Raw genomic sequence first — 27,634 nt, 5'->3', positions numbered from 1 at the left:
TGGGAAGTGAACTTGGTAGCTTCTGAGCAGCCCTCTGTGAAAGGCCAGCAGTCTCTTGAGAACCCGATGATCAGTGAAAACCTCAATATGAACACTCACAGACAATGGGATAGATTATTAAAATTGACACCACAACTTTAAAACTTAGTATAGAGCATGAAATTTACAAAGTATTATGTACTTCTGTGTCCACTACTCAGAACAGAATTACAGAGCTTATTCCTTTTCTTTTTTTGGTACTGGGGATTGAACCCAGGGGCGCTTAACCACTGAGTCATTCCCTAGCCCTTTTTCTGTTTTGAGACAGCGTCTTGTTAACATTGCTTAGGGCCTTGCCAATTGCCCAGGCTGGTTTCGAACTCACAATCCTCCTGCCTCAGCCTCCAGAGCCTCTGGGATTACAGGCATTTGCCACTGTACCTGGCTACGTAGGTTATTCTTAAACCTCTTAAAGCATGTATTTGGCCACTGATATTTCTTTCCTCTTCTAGCAAATATCACTCTGATGATTACGATTTTAATCCAAAACTAGGATAGATGATCATATTATAAATGTAATACATTCATAAGTAAGCCTGTCCATTAATAATTAATAACACTTAAGAACTGCTTAAGTGAGCTCATAGGTTTTAGATATCAAGGCCAATGTCTATAAAAGGAGAGAGAAAATTATATTCACTACACTAGCAAATAATCCACACCATAAGTCATTTTTTAGAATGAGATGATACATAAATAACATATGATGTTAAGCCCATCCCATTAAGTTCATGCCAATGGTGTGCCACCATCTCCCCCCACTCCCACCACTGCCACCTTCTGACTTCAGACTTTCTCTACTGTGAAGAAAGCCTTCCCCACCTCAGTCATGGTTTTCAGCTCTTCCCCAGTTACCAGCTTCCTGCTGGGAACCCCACATGCCTGGGAAGGCCCCAGCCAACCCCCTGGCCTCCCAGGGTCCTCCTTGTTCAGGGCCCACAAGGACAGCTTCTCTGCCTCCTACCCCAGCCAGCTCCCCCACTCCAGGGACCGCCCTGTCTCCATTAGAAACTGCTCCCCTGAAATCACTGGTTCAAACACCCCACAATGATCCTCACTGCCACCCCTCCAACCCTCTTTGGGATAACCCCTCCTGGGTGCCTCACAAACCCCTCCAACTCAACATGACAGAAACTGAGAGGAGTCACATCCACAAGCTTTGACTTAAACGCTTTAATGATGATGACAACAGCACAGGCTCCCTCCTCTATGGGATTTTGGAGCTGAGTGAGACATTTGATGGAAGTCCCACCAGGGCTGGAGACCCAGGCACCATTACTTCTTACTCTTGTAGGCCTTGTCAGTTCCCAGGGATTTGGTGTTAGCCTTGAAGAGGCGGCAGAGCTGCGGGTTCTTTTCCAGCACCTTCTTCACATGATCCGGGGTGATGTGTGCCCTGCGGTTGCTCTCGGCCTTCTGAGCTGCCAGATCCAGGATGTTAGCTGTTAGGTACTCAAGGACACCAGCCAGGAAAATGGGTGTAAAAAAGCTTAGATGCTGGGCATAGTGACCTTGTCTCAGGAGGCGGTCCACACAGGTCACAGGGAACCGCAGCTCTGTTATGGTGCATCTGGAGATGGTCTGCTTCTTAGTCCTGTAGTTCTGATGGTATTTTTTTCCAGCCATGATGCTTGATGGCTTCTGCTACCACAGGCTGTGCTTGATTTCTCCAGTGGCTGGGGCCTCTTCAAACATCAAAGCTTAGTCCTGCTCACTATATCAGTGTGTTCCAGTCCCTCATTGGTCAGAACCTGCCTTTGTGACACCCTACACTTTATGATATCACTGGTGTCCACTGGGCCCTGATCAGGCCTCGGTCTACAAATGCCCATAATAGGAAGTTAGTGGCCTTAGGGGACTCTCTTCTTGTGGGAATTCTAACTTTCTATTGGGCTTTAACATTCTAGTACAAATTCATGTTTCACTGAAAACATTACTCTACCTAGAGCACACTATACTAGGTTTTCTGATTATTCTAGCCTTACTTTGTCTTTATTCTTTTTCCCATCCCTTTTGAAATCTGGGTCACTGATAGACATGTTGAACATGTTGTCTGGGAGAGGTCTATCTGCCCTCTCATGTTGTAATAAAAACAATTTTGCCTCCATTTATACAGTTACTTAAATATTCATGATAAACATTTCTCCATCTGAACTCTTTTTTTTTTTTTTGTGCTGGGAATTGAACCCATGGCCTGGGCATGTGAGGCAAGCACTCTACCAACTGAGCTCTATCCCCCATGACAAACATTTCAATGTCTGTTTTTTGGATTCTTTTTTGAACTGCTTATAATATCTGTCAATTCCCTCGTGAGTTAAGAAGAGTCTTTCAGAATATTTCCATTTCATATCTGCACGAGTACCATGATTTTACTCTGTTTGAAAATACCGTTTAAACTGTATTTGAGGCCTACTGATATTCCCAGTAGATTCACCTAGAAACTTTAGTAACAGAGATGTATCCTCAGGCTCAGTAAGGCCCAAGAGTGTCTTTTCTTGCCTGTTCTAGGTATATCCAAAGCACAACAGAACTCTGTCAGTTTTGTTTTTTCTAGGTATAATTTCAATGTTGAATTTTTCGTTTCATTTTCCTTCCTACTCATTTTATATGTCTAGTTTTTGGTCTCAAATGGCTAATAAGTTATTCTCTTCATTGACAAAATGGTTGGAAATCTGGTTTTAGGTTCTGACCATCTGGAGATCTCTGTAAATGATTTATAGAAATCTAGTCTTTGCTGGGTGAGACACACAGTGTATTTGGTTTGTCAGTTTTGTTATTTATCTATTTGTCTATCTAAAGGTCAGATCAATTAAGAAATGCATACCCTCTGGGACAACAATTTTTTTTTGTATCTGGACCAGGAAATTTTGCTGTTGCTTTTTTTCATTTGACCCATGATTGAATTGCAGAGCTGAAGCTATAAACTCTATTTCTCTGTGCCTCCATGTCTCTGCCATTCAGAAATATATATTTTTAAATGTCTTTATTTGTTTTAATTAGCTATACATGACAGTAGAATGCATTTATGCATTTTGATACCTCTGATTATGTATTTTAAATTTTCCTACCTCTGGATGGTTTTGACAGATTATTAAGTTTCTCAAATTCATGAAGCTCTGTTCTGATTTGCATATGTAGATATATAACTGGTTATATAAATTAAATATTTCAAAAATTCACTTTAATAAGAAAATTGAACTATAATAACTTTAAACTTGATAGATTTAAACAATATATATTCTCTCAGAAACCAGCTCACAACCATCTAAATTCAAATGCACATAATTTATGTAAGTCTTTGATAAACAAGATAGTTTAGGTTTAATGAAACAAACCTATATCTGCTCTTATTTATCAGCACTAGGTCTAATAAAACCATACATTTTTATGCTATTTAGGTGTGTTTTTCCAAAATTATGAATTTCTGCTAATCATTTAATTGGCATTACATCTTTTTGATCTTTAAGATTATGGGATGCTGGGTGTGGTGGTGCACATCTGTAATCCCAGCAACCTGAGTTGGTGGCAAAGGCAGAAAGATCACAAGGCCAGCAATTTAGTGAAACTCAGTGAATCTCTGTCTCAAAAAAAAAAAATAAGAAGGACTGGAGATCTAACTCAGTGGCAACGTGTCCCTGGGTTCAATCTCTAATACCATAATAAACAAATAAAACATTATGAGAAATATAAATTCATGTTTTATTAATTGAATCATAGTAAAGAAGTTTTATAGTATGTCACTTTAAAGATTTTTTTAATTCTAAGATTTTTAGATCATGCAAAAGCTTGGACTTTATTGTTATTACTATTATTATTTTGAGAAAAAAGGAAAAAAAGTTTATTGCTTTGCTAGCAAAGGAGAAACACGGGGGTTTTCTGTCCCAGAGGCTGTGATTCTGCCCATCAGCAGGAACAGGGGGCTTTTAAAGAGGGATTCAAAGGCTATCTTTCACGTGTTCTCTACTGGAGTTGTAATTCACTTGTTCTCTGTGAGCTGCAGCTCCACATGGCACATGGCACAGAGTAGTCATCATCCTAATCTAGCACCCTGCCAAATGCCCCTTCCAAAAGTACAAGGAAACCTATTCTCAGGAAGAAAAGAGGTCAGAGCAGGAATCAGCCCTTGGGAAGGCATGAGACCACCAAGTTTAGGCCTTTTGTGCATTCTGCAAATTGGGAGTGAAGATGGTGAGGAAGCTTTCCCTTGATTTGGGCTTGTGGAGAGGACACCACTGGTGAGCTCTCCAGTGGGAGAGATGGTGGGAGTGCCTAATAATAATGATCATAAAGAACTCAAGAGCCTCAAATTTGTCCTGAGTTAATTTGAGCTTGACCTCATAGACCTACAAATCTTCCTAATCTCCTATATTGATTGGTAAATTGATAGTTTTTCACTAATATGCTTATGAGTTACTGTCTTCCTAATTTCCAGAGACTAGCCAAAATACCAATTGCTTTTGTGCTGATTGTTTACAAAAAAGTAATGCTTTGCTGTCCTGTTTATTGTTATCTTAGCGTGATCCCTGCCCTATGTATGCTTTGTCCACCTGCCATCTGCCACTGTGGACCTCTGGACTGCTCTGTTGCTGAATACCCTTAACTGTCCCTGTCTCACCTGATAGACAGCAAGGACTTTGGGTTACTTCCCCAAATTTCACCTTCTTTTAGCAGGAAGCAGCTTAGAGATGTTGTCGCCCATTTTTCCATAGAAATGGAATGTAGAAATTGACAATGGGGAAATATAACAGTGACCCACTTTATGCTTCGAATATAGCCCTTGCTGCTCTGCCACTACCACTTGTTTTTAAAATGGACATGTTTCTTTTACTTCCTCTGTCTCTGCTCCACCCTAGTCTCTCCCCTTCCCTAATCTCAGGGGAAACAGGGTACCATTCTTCCCCACTCTAGGCAGAGCTATCTGTCCTTGAGCACACACCCACAGGAATGAAGTAATCAGACTTTGGGATGGTACCAGAAGGTCTCAGAATGACTGTCTCCCAAATGAGTGGAAATATTTAGAAAAACCGAAGATTGAGGGACTCTTATGCCTCATCTCATACATGACCAAACTGCTGCTCAGAAGGAAAAAATGAATGTCCAAGATTATGTGGCCAGAAAGTGGTGCACGGGGATCTGAAATCTGGGTCTCCTGATTCTTTTTGGGAAGTGAACTTGGTAGCTTCTGAGCAGCCCTCTGTGAAAGGCCAGCAGTCTCTTGAGAACCCGATGATCAGTGAAAACCTCAATATGAACACTCACAGACAATGGGATAGATTATTAAAATTGACACCACAACTTTAAAACTTAGTATAGAGCATGAAATTTACAAAGTATTATGTACTTCTGTGTCCACTACTCAGAACAGAATTACAGAGCTTATTCCTTTTCTTTTTTTGGTACTGGGGATTGAACCCAGGGGCGCTTAACCACTGAGTCATTCCCTAGCCCTTTTTCTGTTTTGAGACAGCGTCTTGTTAACATTGCTTAGGGCCTTGCCAATTGCCCAGGCTGGTTTCGAACTCACAATCCTCCTGCCTCAGCCTCCAGAGCCTCTGGGATTACAGGCATTTGCCACTGTACCTGGCTACGTAGGTTATTCTTAAACCTCTTAAAGCATGTATTTGGCCACTGATATTTCTTTCCTCTTCTAGCAAATATCACTCTGATGATTACGATTTTAATCCAAAACTAGGATAGATGATCATATTATAAATGTAATACATTCATAAGTAAGCCTGTCCATTAATAATTAATAACACTTAAGAACTGCTTAAGTGAGCTCATAGGTTTTAGATATCAAGGCCAATGTCTATAAAAGGAGAGAGAAAATTATATTCACTACACTAGCAAATAATCCACACCATAAGTCATTTTTTAGAATGAGATGATACATAAATAACATATGATGTTAAGCCCATCCCATTAAGTTCATGCCAATGGTGTGCCACCATCTCCCCCCACTCCCACCACTGCCACCTTCTGACTTCAGACTTTCTCTACTGTGAAGAAAGCCTTCCCCACCTCAGTCATGGTTTTCAGCTCTTCCCCAGTTACCAGCTTCCTGCTGGGAACCCCACATGCCTGGGAAGGCCCCAGCCAACCCCCTGGCCTCCCAGGGTCCTCCTTGTTCAGGGCCCACAAGGACAGCTTCTCTGCCTCCTACCCCAGCCAGCTCCCCCACTCCAGGGACCGCCCTGTCTCCATTAGAAACTGCTCCCCTGAAATCACTGGTTCAAACACCCCACAATGATCCTCACTGCCACCCCTCCAACCCTCTTTGGGATAACCCCTCCTGGGTGCCTCACAAACCCCTCCAACTCAACATGACAGAAACTGAGAGGAGTCACATCCACAAGCTTTGACTTAAACGCTTTAATGATGATGACAACAGCACAGGCTCCCTCCTCTATGGGATTTTGGAGCTGAGTGAGACATTTGATGGAAGTCCCACCAGGGCTGGAGACCCAGGCACCATTACTTCTTACTCTTGTAGGCCTTGTCAGTTCCCAGGGATTTGGTGTTAGCCTTGAAGAGGCGGCAGAGCTGCGGGTTCTTTTCCAGCACCTTCTTCACATGATCCGGGGTGATGTGTGCCCTGCGGTTGCTCTCGGCCTTCTGAGCTGCCAGATCCAGGATGTTAGCTGTTAGGTACTCAAGGACACCAGCCAGGAAAATGGGTGTAAAAAAGCTTAGATGCTGGGCATAGTGACCTTGTCTCAGGAGGCGGTCCACACAGGTCACAGGGAACCGCAGCTCTGTTATGGTGCATCTGGAGATGGTCTGCTTCTTAGTCCTGTAGTTCTGATGGTATTTTTTTCCAGCCATGATGCTTGATGGCTTCTGCTACCACAGGCTGTGCTTGATTTCTCCAGTGGCTGGGGCCTCTTCAAACATCAAAGCTTAGTCCTGCTCACTATATCAGTGTGTTCCAGTCCCTCATTGGTCAGAACCTGCCTTTGTGACACCCTACACTTTATGATATCACTGGTGTCCACTGGGCCCTGATCAGGCCTCGGTCTACAAATGCCCATAATAGGAAGTTAGTGGCCTTAGGGGACTCTCTTCTTGTGGGAATTCTAACTTTCTATTGGGCTTTAACATTCTAGTACAAATTCATGTTTCACTGAAAACATTACTCTACCTAGAGCACACTATACTAGGTTTTCTGATTATTCTAGCCTTACTTTGTCTTTATTCTTTTTCCCATCCCTTTTGAAATCTGGGTCACTGATAGACATGTTGAACATGTTGTCTGGGAGAGGTCTATCTGCCCTCTCATGTTGTAATAAAAACAATTTTGCCTCCATTTATACAGTTACTTAAATATTCATGATAAACATTTCTCCATCTGAACTCTTTTTTTTTTTTTTGTGCTGGGAATTGAACCCATGGCCTGGGCATGTGAGGCAAGCACTCTACCAACTGAGCTCTATCCCCCATGACAAACATTTCAATGTCTGTTTTTTGGATTCTTTTTTGAACTGCTTATAATATCTGTCAATTCCCTCGTGAGTTAAGAAGAGTCTTTCAGAATATTTCCATTTCATATCTGCACGAGTACCATGATTTTACTCTGTTTGAAAATACCGTTTAAACTGTATTTGAGGCCTACTGATATTCCCAGTAGATTCACCTAGAAACTTTAGTAACAGAGATGTATCCTCAGGCTCAGTAAGGCCCAAGAGTGTCTTTTCTTGCCTGTTCTAGGTATATCCAAAGCACAACAGAACTCTGTCAGTTTTGTTTTTTCTAGGTATAATTTCAATGTTGAATTTTTCGTTTCATTTTCCTTCCTACTCATTTTATATGTCTAGTTTTTGGTCTCAAATGGCTAATAAGTTATTCTCTTCATTGACAAAATGGTTGGAAATCTGGTTTTAGGTTCTGACCATCTGGAGATCTCTGTAAATGAGTTATAGAAATCTAGTCTTTGCTGGGTGAGACACACAGTGTATTTGGTTTGTCAGTTTTGTTATTTATCTATTTGTCTATCTAAAGGTCAGATCAATTAAGAAATGCATACCCTCTGGGACAACAATTTTTTTTTTGTATCTGGACCAGGAAATTTTGCTGTTGCTTTTTTTCATTTGACCCATGATTGAATTGCAGAGCTGAAGCTATAAACTCTATTTCTCTGTGCCTCCATGTCTCTGCCATTCAGAAATATATATTTTTAAATGTCTTTATTTGTTTTAATTAGCTATACATGACAGTAGAATGCATTTATGCATTTTGATACCTCTGATTATGTATTTTAAATTTTCCTACCTCTGGATGGTTTTGACAGATTATTAAGTTTCTCAAATTCATGAAGCTCTGTTCTGATTTGCATATGTAGATATATAACTGGTTATATAAATTAAATATTTCAAAAATTCACTTTAATAAGAAAATTGAACTATAATAACTTTAAACTTGATAGATTTAAACAATATATATTCTCTCAGAAACCAGCTCACAACCATCTAAATTCAAATGCACATAATTTATGTAAGTCTTTGATAAACAAGATAGTTTAGGTTTAATGAAACAAACCTATATCTGCTCTTATTTATCAGCACTAGGTCTAATAAAACCATACATTTTTATGCTATTTAGGTGTGTTTTTCCAAAATTATGAATTTCTGCTAATCATTTAATTGGCATTACATCTTTTTGATCTTTAAGATTATGGGATGCTGGGTGTGGTGGTGCACATCTGTAATCCCAGCAACCTGAGTTGGTGGCAAAGGCAGAAAGATCACAAGGCCAGCAATTTAGTGAAACTCAGTGAATCTCTGTCTCAAAAAAAAAATAAGAAGGACTGGAGATCTAACTCAGTGGCAACGTGTCCCTGGGTTCAATCTCTAATACCATAATAAACAAATAAAACATTATGAGAAATATAAATTCATGTTTTATTAATTGAATCATAGTAAAGAAGTTTTATAGTATGTCACTTTAAAGATTTTTTTAATTCTAAGATTTTTAGATCATGCAAAAGCTTGGACTTTATTGTTATTACTATTATTATTTTGAGAAAAAAGGAAAAAAAGTTTATTGCTTTGCTAGCAAAGGAGAAACACGGGGGTTTTCTGTCCCAGAGGCTGTGATTCTGCCCATCAGCAGGAACAGGGGGCTTTTAAAGAGGGATTCAAAGGCTATCTTTCACGTGTTCTCTACTGGAGTTGTAATTCACTTGTTCTCTGTGAGCTGCAGCTCCACATGGCACATGGCACAGAGTAGTCATCATCCTAATCTAGCACCCTGCCAAATGCCCCTTCCAAAAGTACAAGGAAACCTATTCTCAGGAAGAAAAGAGGTCAGAGCAGGAATCAGCCCTTGGGAAGGCATGAGACCACCAAGTTTAGGCCTTTTGTGCATTCTGCAAATTGGGAGTGAAGATGGTGAGGAAGCTTTCCCTTGATTTGGGCTTGTGGAGAGGACACCACTGGTGAGCTCTCCAGTGGGAGAGATGGTGGGAGTGCCTAATAATAATGATCATAAAGAACTCAAGAGCTTCAAATTTGTCCTGAGTTAATTTGAGCTTGACCTCATAGACCTACAAATCTTCCTAATCTCCTATATTGATTGGTAAATTGATAGTTTTTCACTAATATGCTTATGAGTTACTGTCTTCCTAATTTCCAGAGACTAGCCAAAATACCAATTGCTTTTGTGCTGATTGTTTACAAAAAAGTAATGCTTTGCTGTCCTGTTTATTGTTATCTTAGCGTGATCCCTGCCCTATGTATGCTTTGTCCACCTGCCATCTGCCACTGTGGACCTCTGGACTGCTCTGTTGCTGAATACCCTTAACTGTCCCTGTCTCACCTGATAGACAGCAAGGACTTTGGGTTACTTCCCCAAATTTCACCTTCTTTTAGCAGGAAGCAGCTTAGAGATGTTGTCGCCCATTTTTCCATAGAAATGGAATGTAGAAATTGACAATGGGGAAATATAACAGTGACCCACTTTATGCTTCGAATATAGCCCTTGCTGCTCTGCCACTACCACTTGTTTTTAAAATGGACATGTTTCTTTTACTTCCTCTGTCTCTGCTCCACCCTAGTCTCTCCCCTTCCCTAATCTCAGGGGAAACAGGGTACCATTCTTCCCCACTCTAGGCAGAGCTATCTGTCCTTGAGCACACACCCACAGGAATGAAGTAATCAGACTTTGGGATGGTACCAGAAGGTCTCAGAATGACTGTCTCCCAAATGAGTGGAAATATTTAGAAAAACCGAAGATTGAGGGACTCTTATGCCTCATCTCATACATGACCAAACTGCTGCTCAGAAGGAAAAAATGAATGTCCAAGATTATGTGGCCAGAAAGTGGTGCACGGGGATCTGAAATCTGGGTCTCCTGATTCTTTTTGGGAAGTGAACTTGGTAGCTTCTGAGCAGCCCTCTGTGAAAGGCCAGCAGTCTCTTGAGAACCCGATGATCAGTGAAAACCTCAATATGAACACTCACAGACAATGGGATAGATTATTAAAATTGACACCACAACTTTAAAACTTAGTATAGAGCATGAAATTTACAAAGTATTATGTACTTCTGTGTCCACTACTCAGAACAGAATTACAGAGCTTATTCCTTTTCTTTTTTTGGTACTGGGGATTGAACCCAGGGGCGCTTAACCACTGAGTCATTCCCTAGCCCTTTTTCTGTTTTGAGACAGCGTCTTGTTAACATTGCTTAGGGCCTTGCCAATTGCCCAGGCTGGTTTCGAACTCACAATCCTCCTGCCTCAGCCTCCAGAGCCTCTGGGATTACAGGCATTTGCCACTGTACCTGGCTACGTAGGTTATTCTTAAACCTCTTAAAGCATGTATTTGGCCACTGATATTTCTTTCCTCTTCTAGCAAATATCACTCTGATGATTACGATTTTAATCCAAAACTAGGATAGATGATCATATTATAAATGTAATACATTCATAAGTAAGCCTGTCCATTAATAATTAATAACACTTAAGAACTGCTTAAGTGAGCTCATAGGTTTTAGATATCAAGGCCAATGTCTATAAAAGGAGAGAGAAAATTATATTCACTACACTAGCAAATAATCCACACCATAAGTCATTTTTTAGAATGAGATGATACATAAATAACATATGATGTTAAGCCCATCCCATTAAGTTCATGCCAATGGTGTGCCACCATCTCCCCCCACTCCCACCACTGCCACCTTCTGACTTCAGACTTTCTCTACTGTGAAGAAAGCCTTCCCCACCTCAGTCATGGTTTTCAGCTCTTCCCCAGTTACCAGCTTCCTGCTGGGAACCCCACATGCCTGGGAAGGCCCCAGCCAACCCCCTGGCCTCCCAGGGTCCTCCTTGTTCAGGGCCCACAAGGACAGCTTCTCTGCCTCCTACCCCAGCCAGCTCCCCCCCTCCAGGGACCGCCCTGTCTCCATTAGAAACTGCTCCCCTGAAATCACTGGTTCAAACACCCCACAATGATCCTCACTGCCACCCCTCCAACCCTCTTTGGGATAACCCCTCCTGGGTGCCTCACAAACCCCTCCAACTCAACATGACAGAAACCGAGTCAGAACCATTGAAATGGATTTACATCCTTTAATAACATTTGTTGATGACAAAATTGGGGCTTCCTCGGCTGTGAGACGTGACTCCAGCCGAGGTTCTGAGGCTGGGCTCCTCAACGCATTTTTCAGCCATTCCTCCTGGGTCCAGGCATCTCATCGAACAAAGAGAAGGACACATTGTTGAAGACACGAGGGGGCTCACAGTTATGATCTTCTTTCTTCCCACGTTGAGGGGTGGTTTGTGGTGTCCTGGCCTCGGAGCCTGCCAGCTCCAGGATGTAGTCAGTAAGGTGATCAAGCATGGTGAGTAAGAAATGGGTCATTGAGGAACATATAAATGGGGTGTATTGCTCTTCCCGTAGAAGGTGGTACACGTAGCTCACAGGTATCTGAATCTCAGGTCTAGAAGCAAGGTCTTCAGTGTGATGGCTCTTTCTACGGGAGCTCTCTTTCCTTGACATGATGGTTTCTGTGTTTGGCTTGGGTCAGCTCTGCTTGATTCAACACGTGGGCTGGGTCTCTGAAGACACCAGCACTCATTCCTGCCCATTATATCCCCAATTCCTGTCCCTCATTGGTCAGTCACAGTCTTTGTGACATCCTTGGCTTTAAAGTGTCATGGCTGCCCACCAGGCCCTTAGGAGGCCTCAGGCTAGAAATGCGTATCACAGGAACCTGGTCATTCTAATGATTTTTAGGGAATTCTTAATACTGTAGAAATAAATGTGTGCTTCAGTGGAAAATGTTGCCCTGCTTATAGGATACCACTCCAGGTTATCTGATTCTAGCCTTTTTATTCTCTTTGAGGGCTTTTACAACCTTCTCTTAGTTTCCTGTATCTACACATTAAACATGCCTGATCAGTATTCCTATGTCTATTTTTCTGGATTCTCTTTCATCACCATCTTTCTCTTTTAATACATGCTCATTCCATGTCTCTATGAGGGTCATGATTTTATCCTGTTTGAAAAAAAAATGTATACCCATCTCAGAGCCAGGTAAACATTGCTGATAGAGAAGTGTACCCCATGCTTAGTTTTAGTCCAGATGTGTCTTTCTTGACTTTCCTAGGTAACACCAAGGTACCAAGAGATGTTGCTTCTTTTTTTTAATCTTCCATTTTAATTTTCTTCTCCATTAATCTTGTGTTTCTGCTTTTTAAATTTATTTTTGTTTTATTTGATTTTTATTTTTTGGTACCAGGGATTGAACCCAGGGTCACTTATCTACTGAGCCACACTCCCGGTCCTTTTTATTTTTTATTTTGAGACAGGGTCTCACTAGGTTGCTTAGGGCCTCACTAAGTTTCGAAGGCTGGCCTTGAACTTATGATCCTCCTGTCTCAGCCTCCCAAGTCACTGAGATTACAGGCAGGTGCTACCATGCCCAGCTGCTTTTTTTTTCTTATGCTTTGGCTCATTTATAGCCATTAACTTTCCCATTCAAAAAGGGAGAAAGTAGAGGGAAGAAAGGAATCTCCAATCCAAGCAATTTAAAAACTGAACTGTGTAAAACTCCATTAGGTTTCAAGGCCTGGCCATAATCTTCTGTGGCATAAGACTCTTTCCTCTGATCCTACGGACCATATAACTTCACATGGGGCTATAGCTCTGGCCTTCAGGCACTAAGATCTGCCTCCAAAGTTATCTTCTTTCCCTTAAGTGAATGGCCACACGGTTTTGCACCTCTGTTCTTTTTTTTTTGGTACCAGGGATTTGAACTCAGGGAAACTGAGCCACTGAGCCCCATCCCCAGACCTATTTTATATTTTATTTAGAGACAGGGTCTCACTGAGTTGCTTAGCGCCTAGCTGTTGCTGAGGCTGGCTTTGAACTTGCCATCCTTCTGCCTCAGCCTCCCGAGCAGCTGGGATTACAGGCGTGCTCCACCTGTACACGGCTGGACCTGTGTAGTTTTTTTTGTTGTTGTTGTTGTTGTTGTAGATGGACACAATACCTTTATTTTACTTTTCTTTTTATGTGGTGATTGCCGCAATCTGGCTGGGCACAATTCAGGAGCCACTTGTCAAAAGAAATGAACTTTATTTTTAGAACACACACACCAAACCACTCAGCTCCTCAGGAAAAACCTTCAGAGCCCAACTGCCACCACCAGCTTCCCACAAGCCTCTCCACCTCCCCCACTCCTCCTGCTCTTGAGGCTGATTGGCTGGGTCGCATGGGCAGAGCCAAAAAAAAGTCCCCCAATGAGCAGCTCCGAAGTCTGAAAGGGCGGGGAAACAGCCCAATGAGCATCACCGCAGAGGAGCCAATCAGTTGGCAGCTAGAAGTTTGCTGGCAGCTGGAAGTTTGCTGGGGCCCCTTTGGCTGTGGCTCTCAACAGTGATGAGGAGTGTACCCCATGCTTAGTACACTTAGTACAAACCCAGTGCCTCACGATGCTAAGCAAGCGCTCTACCACTTGAGTCACAACCTCCGCCCCACCTGTGTAGTCTTATCAGCCTTTATCCTTGCTAAATTTTGGGAGCCTCAGAGCCTCCATTCATTGAATCCTCCATTGGTTCCTTTCAATATAAGCTAGCATTGTTTCTGCTGATATAACATTCTCAAAAACTTACAGGTCTTCCCTGCAAGTCATGGGAATTCATGGCATTGGACGGGAGGTTCCTTCATAGATCCTTCATGGAAAATTCCATCTCTATTCTTTGCTTCTGTTGAGAAGCACACCCCACATCTCTTCATTCATCCTCTGTGACTGAATACTTTGGTCTTTTTATATTTTTCTTATTTATTTATTTATTGATAGTGGGGATTAAACCCAGGAGCACTTAACCACTAAGCCACACTCCCAGCCCTTTTTACTTTTTATTTTGAGATAGGGTCTCACTAATTTGCTTAGGGCCTTGCTAAGTTGCTAAGAGTGGCCTCAAACTTGTGATCCTCCTGCCTCAGCCTCCCAAATGGCTGAGATTACAGGTGTGCATCACCATACCTGGCTGAATACTTTGACCTTTCGATTTCCTCAAGGGCACTAGCAAAAGGATGTCTAGTCATACCCTTGATTTCATCTCCAGAGGATGCTTTCCTGACAGTGAATCCTTTCATTTCGATGTCTTTTAGAATGTGGATAGGCTGAGACTTTATCATAGGATCAAATCCTGGTTCCTTTCTGCTTAACAATTCTTCCCTCATTTTTATGTTCTTCTTCTAACATTTTACTATAAGCAGCAAGCAGGGGTTGTGAGGGGAGAAAGAGTCCATGTCTTCAACACTTTGATATTTTGTTTGGAAAGTTACTCAGTTAAATATCCAAATTCACCACTTTCAAGTTCTACTTTTCACATAACTGTTGGGTACAATTCAGCTAAGATTTCTGTGCACTAGTATGGGCCAAACACTGACAGGACACCCGTCCCCTCTTCAATTTCCAATATTTTGTTCCTGATTTCCTTCTAAGCCTTTACCCACAACACCTATCAGACTCATATATTCATGTATCAATTGTCTGGGTATGATAGTTTAGGAATTCTCTAAGACAATATTGGCTTTCTTTACTGTGCTCAGCCATTATTCAATTCCAAAAGTACTTGTGTGGTTTTAGATATTTCTTAGAGCAGTAACGTATATCTAGTACCAAAAGATACACTAGTTTTCTATGGATGCTATAATTCACAGCCAGAATCATTAGCATCTTGCTTCAGTGGCCATATTTCCTTCTGCATCAAATCTACCTGGACCTCCCTTTTATGTGGACAAGTGTGATTACATTTAGGTTCTATCTGATTGTAGAACATTTCTCCCATCTCAACAACTTTAACTGTACCTCTGAATTCTTTTGCCGCATGTGGTATCATTTATAAGAGCAAGAATCTAGACATCTGGGGGGCGTCATTATTCAGCCTACCACGTGAACTGTTCCAGGAAACTCTGGCAGGGGAGTGAGGAATTGAGACAGAGAAAAGAAGGAGGTTAACAAAGTGCTTATTATTAAATAGACTAATGTTACTGAAGAACTTCAGGGAACGCTGTAGAAAATAGACCTTCCAGAGGCAGACAATGCCCCATCATTTTGGGATGTCATATTCTTAGACAGAGTGGGCTTTGTTGACCTAGTAAAAGGCCTCATACAAAGAAATACAGGTTCCGACATTTGAAAGTCAGGAAAATATGCACTTAAATGGCACAGGCTGTATGAAGTACAGGCAGGACATTGACAGTATCTCCTATACCCTGAAATGTTTGTATACCTTCCTTACAAAGGGCTTTCCCTTTCTTCTTTCCTCCTGCCCATTATTTCAACCTTTATTTAACAAATATTTATTGTCCACCTAACTGGCATCAGGCACTGAGATACTAGATACTAAGTGTAAACAAAATAGACATTATCTCATGCCTATGGATTATAAAGTCTACTAGAAAAGACAGATGTTGAATATCCAAACACATCTATATATCTAATTCATTGTATATGAACTAAAGCAGAGTTGATCAACTCAGTATTACTGACAGTTTAGACTAGATCATTCTTTAATGCTGTCCTTGGCATAATAATGTATCACCAGATATTGTCAAATGTCAAAACGTGAAATTATCCTCAGTTGAGAACCACTCATCTACATTTTAAAAAAGAAGTTACTTTAAGATACAGTGAAGGGATATAAGTTACAGGGATAATCAAGGAATATCCTCTGACATTGAACCTGAGGATTGACACAAGAATAGGTACTGAGCTAGCTTTAAGCAACTTAGCAAGACCCTGTCTCAAAAAAAATAAATAATTAAAAAGGGCTGGGGAGGGCCCAGCTCCGGCCCACATCCTCCCACACCGACCCTGTGTGTGGGACCCAGGCTCACAGTAGATCCAGGTCTATCCTGCCACCAGCAGACACCCGCAGGAGCTCAGGCTCTGGCACAGGAACACCTCTTCTGGCCAGAAGACCACAACGGACATACGTGGGATCCAGGCCCAGGGTAGGTCCAAGTTCACCCCCTCCCACCTGGAGCCCTAGCCTAACCCACTTCATCCTGGGATACTGCAGACACCACCATAGCATTCCCGATGAAGTAGCCCCTGCTTTTTGACAAAAGACAGGGCCTAGAAGCAGCTGCATCTCAGAGTAGGCATCCCAAAGTCAGTATAAAGCCCACCCTTTCAGACCCATCTCTGTAAGACACTGCATCCATCTTGGGGCACCTCAACTATTATCTCGAGTTACCTCGGCTATTGCTGCCACCATCTTTAGTTGCAGTAGCATACATTGAGGGACACCAGCAGGGCCTGGGAGCCCAACATCAAGGTGAGGTACAGACAATATGCATGGGTACTACAAGAATATAGGGTACAAACTGTAATATCTCAAATCCACACTACAAGAAAGGAAGACACATAGACAACATGAAAAAACACATAGACAACATGTTTAGTGCCCCCAAACAAACCAGGACACTATAATAACAGAACCCATGGACAGCAAAGTTGATGAAATGTCAGAGAAGGAGTTCAGAAGGTTCATAATTAAAATGATCTGTGAATTAAAGAATGACCTAAATGAGCAAATACAGGCAAAAACTGATCACTCCAACAAAGAGGTAAGAGCAAATACAGGTAGCAAAAGATTACTTCAAGAAAGACATAGAGACTCTGAAAAAAAAAATCCTTGAAATGAAGGAAACAATAAACCAAATAAAAAACTCAAAAGAAAGCATAACCAACAGACTAGATCACTTGGAAGAAAGAACATCAGATAATGAAGACAAAGTATACAATCTAGATAATAAAGCTGACCACCCAGTGAAGATAGTAAGAAACCATGAACAGAACATCCAAGAATTATGTGACAGCATCAAAAGACCAAATTTAAGAGTTATTGGGATAGAGGAAGGCACAGAGTTTCAAACCAAAGGAATGCACAATCTCTTCAATGAGATAATATCAGAAAATTTCCCAGATGTGAAGAATAAATTGGAACATCAAATACAAGAGGCTTACAGGACACCGAATGAGCAAAATTACAACAGATCTACACCAAGGCACATTATAATGAAAATGCCTAGCATACAGAATAAGGATAGAATCTTAAAAGCTGCAAGAGAGAGGAATCAGATCAGGTATAGGGGGAAACCAATTCCTATCTAAGCAGATTTGTCAACCATGACCCTCAAAGCCGGGAGATCATGGAACAACATATACCAAGCTCTGAAAGAAAATGGATGCCAACCAAGAATCTTATATCCAGCAAAACTAAGCTTTAGACTTGATGATAAAATAAAAACCTTCCATGATAAACAAAAGTTAAAAGAATTTACAACTAGAAAGCCTGCACTACAGAACATCCTCGGCAAAATATTCCATACTCTTCAATTTATTTCAGGAAATAGAAAAAGAGGAGTAATTCCAAACTCATTCTATGAGGCCAATATCAGCCTGATTCCAAAACCAGGATGAAACTAAAACAAAAAAGTAAAAAAAAAAATCAAAACAAAATAAACATGAAGAGGAAATGAAAAACAATGATGAAAATCAGCAGAGGAAGAGATTACACTAAAGAAAAAACTAATCAGAGGGGAAACCAAGTCAAGTTAAATACCAAAAATAAATAAAAATGGCTGGGAATACAAATCATCCAATAATAACCCTGAATGTTAATGACCTAAACTCACCAATTAAAAGACAGACTAGCAGATTGGATAAAAAAAAGACCCAATAATATGCTGCCTCCAAGAGACTCATCTCATAGGAAAAGACATCCATAGACTGAAGGTGAAAGGTTAGGAAAAATCATACCACTCACATGGACTGTGGAAGCAAGCAGAAATTTCCATCCTCATATCAAGTAAAGTAGACCTCAAGCTAAAGTCAATCAAAAGGGATAAAGAAGGACACTATATACTGCTCAAGGGAACTGTACACCAACAAGACATAACAATTATAAATATATATACCCCAACAATGGAGCATCTATGTTCATCAAACAAACTCTTCTCAAGCTAAAGAGTCAGATAGACCACAACACAATAATTTTGAGTGACCTTAACACACTTCTTTCACTACTCAATAATACAATCAATAACTTAGACTTAACTGACATATATAGAATATTTCATCCTTCAACAAGTGAATACACTTTCTTCCCAGCAGCACATGGATCCTTCTCTAAAATAGACCATATATTATGCCACAAAGCAACTCTTAGCAAATATAAAATACTACCCTGCATTATATCAGATCATATGGAATGAAATTAGAAATCAATGATAAAATAAGAAATAAAAGCTACTCCAACACCTGGAAACTAAATAATATGCTAGTGAATAAACAATGGGTTGCAGAAGATATCAAGGAGGAGATTAAAAAATGTTTAGAACACAGATACAACATATTGAAATCTCTGGAACACTATGAAGGCAGTTCTAAGAAGAAAAGTTCATAGCCTGGAGTTCATTCCTTAAAAGATGAAAAAGTCAACAAATAAATGACTTAAGATTATATTCCAAAGTCCTAGAAAAAGAACAAATCTACACCAAAAGAAATAGAAGTTAGGAAATAATTGAAATGAGAGATGAAATTAAAACAAAAGAAACAATTGAAAAAATTGACAAAACAAAAAATTGGTTCTTTGAAAAAATAAATAAACTTGATAGGCCCTTAGCCATGCTAATGAAGAGAAGGAGAGAGAAAACTCAAATTACTAACATTATGTAATGAAAAAGGAAATATCACAACAGACACTACAGAAATACAGAAGATAATTAGAAATTATTTTGAAAACTTGTACTCCAGTAAAATAGAAAATATCGAAGGTATTGACAAATTTCTAGAGTCATATAATTTGCCCAGACTGAATCAGGATGATATACACTTTAAACAGATCAATTTCAAGTAAAGAACTAACAGACGACATCAAAAGTCTACCAACCAAGAAAAGCCCAGGACTGGATGGACACACACCTGAGTTCTACAAGACCTTTAAATAATAACTAATACCAGTACTCTTCAATTTATTTCAGGAAATAGAAAAAAAGGAGTAATTCCAAACTCATTCTATGAGGCCAATATCATCCTGATTCCAAAACCAGGCAAAGCACATTAAAGAAAGAAAACTTCAGACAAATATCTCTAGTGAACATAGATGCAAAAATTCTCAATAAATGTATGGCAAATAGAATACAAAAACATATCAAAAATATAGTACACCATAATCAAGTGGGGTTCATTCCAGGGATGCAAATTTGGTTCAATATACAGAAATCAATAAATGTAATTCATCACATCAATAGACTTAAAGTTAAGAACCATATGATCATCTCAATAGATGCAGAAAAAGCTTTCAACAAAATATAGCACACGTTTATGTTCAAAACACTAGAAAAACTAGGGATAACAGGAACATATCTTAACATCATAAAAGCTCTCTATGCTAAGCCCCAGGCCAACATCATTCTAAATGGAGAAAAATTGAAGGCATTCCCTCTAAAAACTGCAACAAGACAGGGATTCCCTCTTTCACCACTTCTATTTAACATAATTCTTGAAACACTGGCCAGAGCAATTAGATGAAAGAAATTAAAGGGATATGGATAGGTAAAGAAGAACTCCAATTAGCACTATTTGCTGATAATATGATTCTATACCAAGTAGACCCAAAAAATTCCACCAGAAAACTTCTAGAACTGGTAAATGAATTCAGCAAAGTAGCAGGATACAAAATCAACACCCATAAATCAAAGGCATTTCTGTATATCAATGACAAATCCTCTGAAAGGGAAATGAGGAAAACTACCCCATTTATAGTAGCATCAAAAAGAAAATACTTGGGAATTAATCCAATGAAAGAGGTGAACTCTACAATGAAAACTACAGAACGCTAAAGAAAGAAATTAAAGAAGACCTTAGAAGATGGAAAGATCTCCCTTGTTCTTGGATAGGCAGAATTAATATTGTTAAAATGACCATACTACCAAAAGCGCTATACAGATTTAATACAATTCCAATCAAAATCCCAATGACATTCCTTATAGAAATAGAAAAAGTCATGAAGTTCATCTGGAAAAATAAGAGACTCAGAATAGTCATAGTTAAATAGTTAATAGTTAAATCCTTAGCAAGAAGAGTGAAGCAGATGGCATCACTATACCAAACCTTAAACAATACCACAGAGCAATAGTATCAAAAACAGCATGGTATTGGCACCAAAATAGACTGGTAGACCAATGATACAGAATAGAGGACACAGAGACTAGCCCATATAATTACAGTTATCTTATATTTGACAAAGGTGCCAAAAATGTATATTGGAGAAAAGATAGCCTCTTCAACAAATGGTGCTGGGAAAATTGGAAATCCATATGCAAACCCCTATCTCTGACCATGCACAAAACTCAACTCAAAGTGGATCAAGGACCTAGGAATTAAACAGAGACACTGTGTCTATTAGAAGAAAAAGTAGACCTAAATCTCTATCATGTCAGATTAGGCCCCAACTTCCATAATAAGACTCCTATAGAACAAGAATTAATACCAAGAATCAATAAATGATAAAAGCTAGTAAGCATGGCCAAACCTAAGTACAAGTAAGGAAAGTGGTTTTAGATGACCTAATATGTGTACCTATAAATAAGGAAGAATCAGAATTTAATACACTTCTTGGCACTTAGATCCATCTCTCAAATTTGGATGAAGAAGAATATAATTTATCTATTTTGATTAACTAATGATAGATAGAAAATGGTTCTTTCTAAGGGTGCACAGGTATAAAATGAATGATTGTAATATTATATGATAAATTATTTACAAAGTGACCACAATTATTCTATTATCTATAATCTACTCTATGTATCTATACTTTTTTATTTTTTAATGTTTTTAGTTGTAGATGGACACAATACCTTTATTTTGTTTATTTATTTATTTTTTATGTGGTACTGAGGATGGAACCCAGTACCTCACACATGCTAGGTAAGCGCTCTGCCACTGAGTTACAACCCCAGCCCTGTATCCACACTTTTGAAAATGTGACTTTGAATCTCCTCTCATAAAGACATAATGCTTATATCCTCATAACTTAACTCTGAGTCAGCATTACTACTTACTTGGGGAAATAAAACAGGTCTGGTCCTCATAAGACTGTGTTTCTTCACTCTCACTGGAAACATTTCTGTCATGTCACAAGCATAAGCTAAACAATACAAAAGAAATAAAACTTAAAAAGTTAAGTATGAGAACCCTGATGGCACATGCCTGTAATCCCAGTGGCTCTGGAGGCTGAGGAAGGAGGATCTCGAGTTCAAAGCCAGCCTCAGTAACTTAGCAAGATTCGCTCAAAATAAAAAGGGCTGGGGGAAGTGTTTCTCAGTGGTTAAACACCCCTGGGTTCAATCTCAGGTACCAAAAGTAAATAAAAATAAAAAATAAGCATGAGCTAGGGTTGCTGCAATATGAGAGATGTATTAGACTAGGTTCTCCAGAGAAGAACCAATACCAATAGAACCAATAGGATGGATAGGTAGGTAGATAGATAGATAGATAGATAGATAGATAGATAGATAGATAGATAGATAGATAAGAAGATTTATTAAGGAACTGAGGAGGCTTAGAAGTCCCACAACAAGCCATTTGTAAGCTGGAGACCCTGGAATGCTGGTAACATGGCTCAGTCCAAGTCCAAAAGCCTAAGACCCAGAAAAGAAGTCAATGGTGCAATTAGTCTGCAGCCAAAGGTCTGAGCGCCTGGGGGTTTGCTAGTATAAGTTCTAGAATCCCAAGGCTGGACAGCCTGGGTTCTGATATCCAAGGGCAGGAGGAAAAGAGTGTCCTAGCTCCAGAAGAGTCAGACAGAAAAATCTTTTTCTCCCCTTTTTGTTCTACCCAGGCCCCAGCTGATGGGAGAGTACCCACCCACATTGAGGGTGGATCTTCCCTACTCAGTACAATTACTAACACATCAACCTCCTTTGGAAACAACCTGTCACACACACACACACCCAGAAATAATGCTTATTATCCTCCAAGTGTTTCTAATTAAGTCATTTGATGCTTGTGCTTTCAGTGTCAAGTAAGAACCAATTGCAGAAACAAAGGTCATGAAGACTTATTCCTTTGTTTCTTTTGTCCAAAAGTTTTATGGTTTTAGCTCTTAGCACCATTTATTAACAGGACTGTGCCTTTTCCCCAGTGACCTGTGTTGGTACTCTTGCCAACAAGCAGATATATATATATATATATTTCAGTACTCAATTTGATCCCATTGATCTATATGTCCATGCTTATGCCAGTATTACTATCTTGATTATCTTCCGGACGGATTGTTCCTCTTTATCTCTAGTAGCATTTTTTTTAGTTTTAACATACTCATTTTCAGACGTTAGTCTAGCTAATCCAGCTTTCTTGTGGTTGCTGTCTCTATGGTTTATCTTTTGCCATCCTTTTTTGTTTGTTTGTTTATTGGTGATGGAACCCAGGGGTGCTCTACAATTGACCTACATCCCCAGCCCTTTTTTATTTTTTATATTGAGACACAGTCTCACTAAGTAGCTCAGGCTGGCCTTGAACTTGCAATTCTTCTACCTCAGCCTCCTGAGTAGCTTGTAGTGCAGGTGTATGCTCCATGAATTTTTATCTTTGACTCTAAAGTATGTCTCCTTGAGACACCTATAGTTGGATTTTGTTTATTAATTCAGTCAGATAATCTGTCTTTTGTTTGCATTTAATATTATTCCTGATACAGTTAATTTTCCTCTGCTATTTTACTTTTTGTTTCCTATATCTAACATGTCCTTTTTTTAAAAAGATTTTTTTAGTTGTGGATGGACACAATACCTTTAACTTACTTGTTTTTATTTTTATGTGGTGCTGGGGATTGAACCGAGTGCCTCCACACATGCTAGGCAAATGTTCTACCACTGAGCCACAACCCCAGCCCCCTCACATGTCCTTTTTGCTCTTATATTCATCCTTTACTACTTCCTTTTGCAGTAAGTGAATATTTTCTCAAGCAGCATTTTAATTCCTTTATTTTTTCACTATATTTTCTTGATTTACTTCTTTAGTGGTTTCTGTAGGGCTTATACCATATCTCATCAAAAACAATCTCTAATTTATGTTAATTCATTGAGACACTGAGCTATTAACTTGTCCTTTTTATGGTATTATTGATATACATATTAAATCAATAAATTCTATAAATCCAAAAATACATTGACATAATTAATATTCCGTATGATCTTATGTACTTTAAAGAAGCCAAGAGAATAATAAATAATATTGACCTTTTCATTTGCCATTTCTAGTCATCTTCATTTGTTCCTGTGGTTTCAAGTTACTATCCAGGGTCATTTCCTTAATTCAGTATGACATTGCTCACATCCACTCCCTTTATTTTTTGAAAATATATTACACTTGTATATATTATATATACAATATATTATACACATATTATTTTATGTGATTGCTTTTTAAATCAGTTAAAGAAAATAAATATGCTCTAATCTGGTCTTTTGTAGCTGCATAATTATCTTCACCAGTGTACTTTGTTAATATTATTTATTTTTTGAAATTTATGATTTGAATTACTGTCTAGAGACATTTGCTTTCAGCCTGAAGAACTTTTCATTTTTCTTCATTCTTCTTTTTTTCTGCTTCTTAAATTAGGTTATCTCAATTGACTTATCAGAAAATTCACTTTGCCATTCAAACTACTGGTCAACCCTCTATTGAACTTTTCATCTCAGTTATTGTAATTCTCAATTCCAGAATTTCCATTTGGTTCTTTTTTTTTAGAGTGGAAAGTAGAAGCTTTATTAAAGAACAGTAGAAAAGACTTCTCCCTGGAGGAAGAAGGGGACGCAAGAGGTGGAATCCTCCATTTGGTGCTTTGTACTTTCTATCTCTTTATAATCACAGCCTTGAGGTGTTTGTTAAATTCCTCATCTAAAATAATCCAGCCAGTCACTAAACAAAGAAGCAAGTAATAACAAGTACTTGGTGGGGGGCAATACCAAGAGTTATTGCAATATATTATCAAGGATTTCCATTTTCCAAAAAAAAAAATATATATATATATATATATATATATATATATATATATATATATATATATATATGAGATATGCTCTCACAGGCGGTTTCTGTTGCCTGCTTTTTTCTGGTGTACATGGGTCATAATTTCCTTTTCTTCGCATATCTCATCATTTTTTGTAGCAACTCTGGGTATTGGCCCCCTTCTCCAAGTATTTGTTATCAATTGCCTGTTTATTGACTAGCTGGATTATTTTGGTGAAGTTTATCCTGCCCCCAGTGCAATGTAACACCTTTGATGTTATTCCTTCAGGACTGCAGACTTGAGTAGGACCACAGTCACCCTGGGCTGACATTGGTTTGACAGAGCTCCCTTTGTCTCTTTCCCTGACAAGCCTACCTGTCTAACTCCAGAATTACTGGCTGACTGCTCTATTGTTCTTAACAATGTCTTGGGGCAATTGCTTTCCACTAGACTTTCACTGTTTTTGAGACTACCCTTAGCCTTGAACTTTTCCATTCTTTATTGCAAACAAAGTCATGAAATTCAGAGTTCTTTGTTTTATGGCTTGCTTCTCTTCAAAGACAAAATCTCTGAGCCTTGATTCTAGAGCTGGGACCAGGGGACAATGGCACAATATTCTCAGAGTAACACCCCTATTATAGGAGCTAAGTACCTGTAAAAGGAAAGAGTAGCTTTGGGTCTTCTCAGCTTGACTCTGTCAGAGTGGACCACACATGGATTACAACCCATGCAAGGATGATCAGGTCCCAATATACTCAACGATGCCATACCGAGAGTGGAGCTTCCATTCCATGAGTGAGGCCTGAGAGGAAGAAGGAATTATAACAGTGTTCCACTTTATGCTATAGCCCTTGCTGCTCTGCCACTGTGCTTTTTTTTTTTTTTTTTTTTTTTTTTTTTTGGTACCAGGGATTGATCCCAGAGGTGCTTAACTCCTGAGCCACATCTGCCACATCCCCAGCCCTTTTCCCAATTTATTTAGACAGGGTCTCTCTGAGTTGCTCAGGGCCTCACTAAGTTGCAGAGGCTGGCTTTAAACTCACAATCCTCTTGCCTTAGCCTCCCAAACTGTTTGGATTACAGGCACATGCCTTTGAGCCTGGCTGCAATTTCTTTTTAAAAGGACACGTTTCTCTTCCTCTCTGTCCTCCTCCCTAATCTCTCTCCCTCCTCAGGGAAACAGGATTACCTTTCTTCCCCATCCTAGGCAGAGTTATAGAGTTATGTCCTTGAGCACACACCCACCACAGACTTGAGGATGGCACCCAGAAGATCTCAGAAATTATTATCTCCCAAATTAACAAGTGAATTACAACTCCAGAGAACACGTGGAATGTAGCCTTCAAATCACCTCTTTAAAAACCCCTGTTCCCCCTGATGGGCAGAATCTCAGCCTCTAGGACAGGAGTCTCCTGGGTTTCTCTTTTGCTAGCAAAGCAATAAAATGTCTTTCCTTTTTCTCAAAACTGTGTCCTCCTTATTGGATTGGGATTGGGCACAAAGACTGAGCTTTGGATAGCAATCTCCGATCTCTTAGCCACACTACCCAGAAATTTGCTATAGCAACAAGTGGCTGGGGGCAGGATAAAAAATGCTGGTGTCTTGAATTCCCCTAAAAATAGCCCTAATAGAAGGTAGAGGGGGAAGGATTTCTATGTTCTTTGTTGCACAAGTCCCTGTGGGAGTTTCCATTTTGCAAAAGTAGGAGGAGAGAAAGACAGACTCAATCTCAGTTCAAATACTACAGAATCTTAACTCTCACAGGTTTTTGTTGTTGTTTTATTGTTTGTTTGTTTTTGTTTTTGTTTTTGTTTTTTGGGTATCAGGTATTGAACTCAGGGACACTTGACCATTGAACCACATCCCCAGTCCTATTTTGTATTTTATTAGAGACAGGGTCTCACGGATTGCTTAGCGCCTTGCTAACGTGCTGAGGCTGGCTTTGAACCTACAATCCTCCTGCCTCCACCTCCGGAGCCACTGAGATTACAGGCACGCGCCACTGCATCCAGCTCTCGCTGTTTTTTTTTTTTTTTTTTTTTACTGTTATTTTATTTTTATTTAGTTTTTACTAGTGCATTAGAATTACACATAATAGTGGAGTTCATTTTGACATATACATAAATGGACATAATATTGTTTGCTCCATTTCTATTCCCAGTACTTCCTCTTTTCCTCTCCTCTCTCTCCCCCTCACCTCCTTCCTCTACTCTATTGGTCTTCCTTCTATTTATCTTTTTTAATTGATACATTATCACTAAGTATTAATAGATTTTATTGAATAGATATTTCTTCATTTGCTGTTGTCTTTAAGACCATTTCTAGAGACTTTAAATGGTTGTTTAAGATATATGTTATACTGGGCATGGTGGCACATGCCTGTAATCCCAGGGACTAGAGAGGCTTAAGGAAGGAGGATCTCCAGGAGCCAACTTTAGCAATTTAGGCCCTAAGCAATTCAGCAAGACTAAGCAATTTAGCAAGACTCTATCTCAAAATACAAAATGAAAAAGGTTGGGGATGTGGCTCAGTGGTTAAGCTCCCCAAAATTAGAAAACTTTGATTTATAAAAACATTTGAATGAAGCTTCCAAAGATAGCAAAAAAAATAGCCATTTTCTGCATTATAGAGAAAAAGTATTGCCACAATTCACAGTGGCAAGCAAGACTTAAGATATGGCTTTAATTAATAGGATCCATTGTTACATTTGAAAATAATCATTTCATGAAAACTCAACTTACAGAGCAAGATCCGGTTTTGCGAGACATTTTGGCCAGAAAGTGAGAGAAAAGAGAGTGGGTATTTTCACATCTAAAACATCCTTACTTCAATTCCCAGAGTCTGAAAATATAAACTATCTGAGATGCTTTACCCATAATGCAAATAAAATGTCAAAATCACTGAACAGGAAATTAATTACATTTAACCACCCATACAATTTTCCAATGAAGAGAGCTAAAGAATCCAACAGCACTCTACCCTGAATTTCTTCCATCTTTTCTTGACTTCTAAGAGCAGCCACTCCTGGGATCTCTCAGTCTGACAATTAACTTCTTTACTACAA

The 27,634-nt window shown here is 39.4% G+C and overlaps 3 protein-coding genes across 3 annotated transcripts; all 3 read right to left on the bottom strand.

Annotated features, from left to right (window-relative positions):
- Positions 1–1,314: 1,314 nt before the first annotated feature.
- Positions 1,315–1,665, bottom strand: LOC139703118 (histone H2A-Bbd type 1-like). The gene has a single exon (XM_071606059.1). The coding sequence runs from the start codon at positions 1,663–1,665 to the stop codon at positions 1,315–1,317; it is 351 nt and encodes a 116-aa protein (XP_071462160.1).
- Positions 1,666–6,513: 4,848 nt separating this feature from the next.
- LOC114086039 (histone H2A-Bbd type 1-like) lies at positions 6,514–6,864 on the bottom strand. The gene has a single exon (XM_027927313.1). The coding sequence runs from the start codon at positions 6,862–6,864 to the stop codon at positions 6,514–6,516; it is 351 nt and encodes a 116-aa protein (XP_027783114.1).
- A 4,834-nt stretch (positions 6,865–11,698) lies between these two features.
- On the bottom strand, positions 11,699–12,034 carry H2ap (H2A.P histone). Its single transcript, XM_027927312.1, has one exon. The coding sequence runs from the start codon at positions 12,032–12,034 to the stop codon at positions 11,699–11,701; it is 336 nt and encodes a 111-aa protein (XP_027783113.1).
- Between the last annotated feature and the right edge of the window lie 15,600 nt (positions 12,035–27,634).

Source organism: Marmota flaviventris, chromosome X, assembly GCF_047511675.1.
Source record: "Marmota flaviventris isolate mMarFla1 chromosome X, mMarFla1.hap1, whole genome shotgun sequence".
In the NCBI taxonomy this organism is placed as follows: Eukaryota; Metazoa; Chordata; class Mammalia; order Rodentia; family Sciuridae; genus Marmota; species Marmota flaviventris.
Note: the sequence above shows the minus strand (reverse complement) of the source record. Positions and strands in the feature narration are given on the sequence as shown.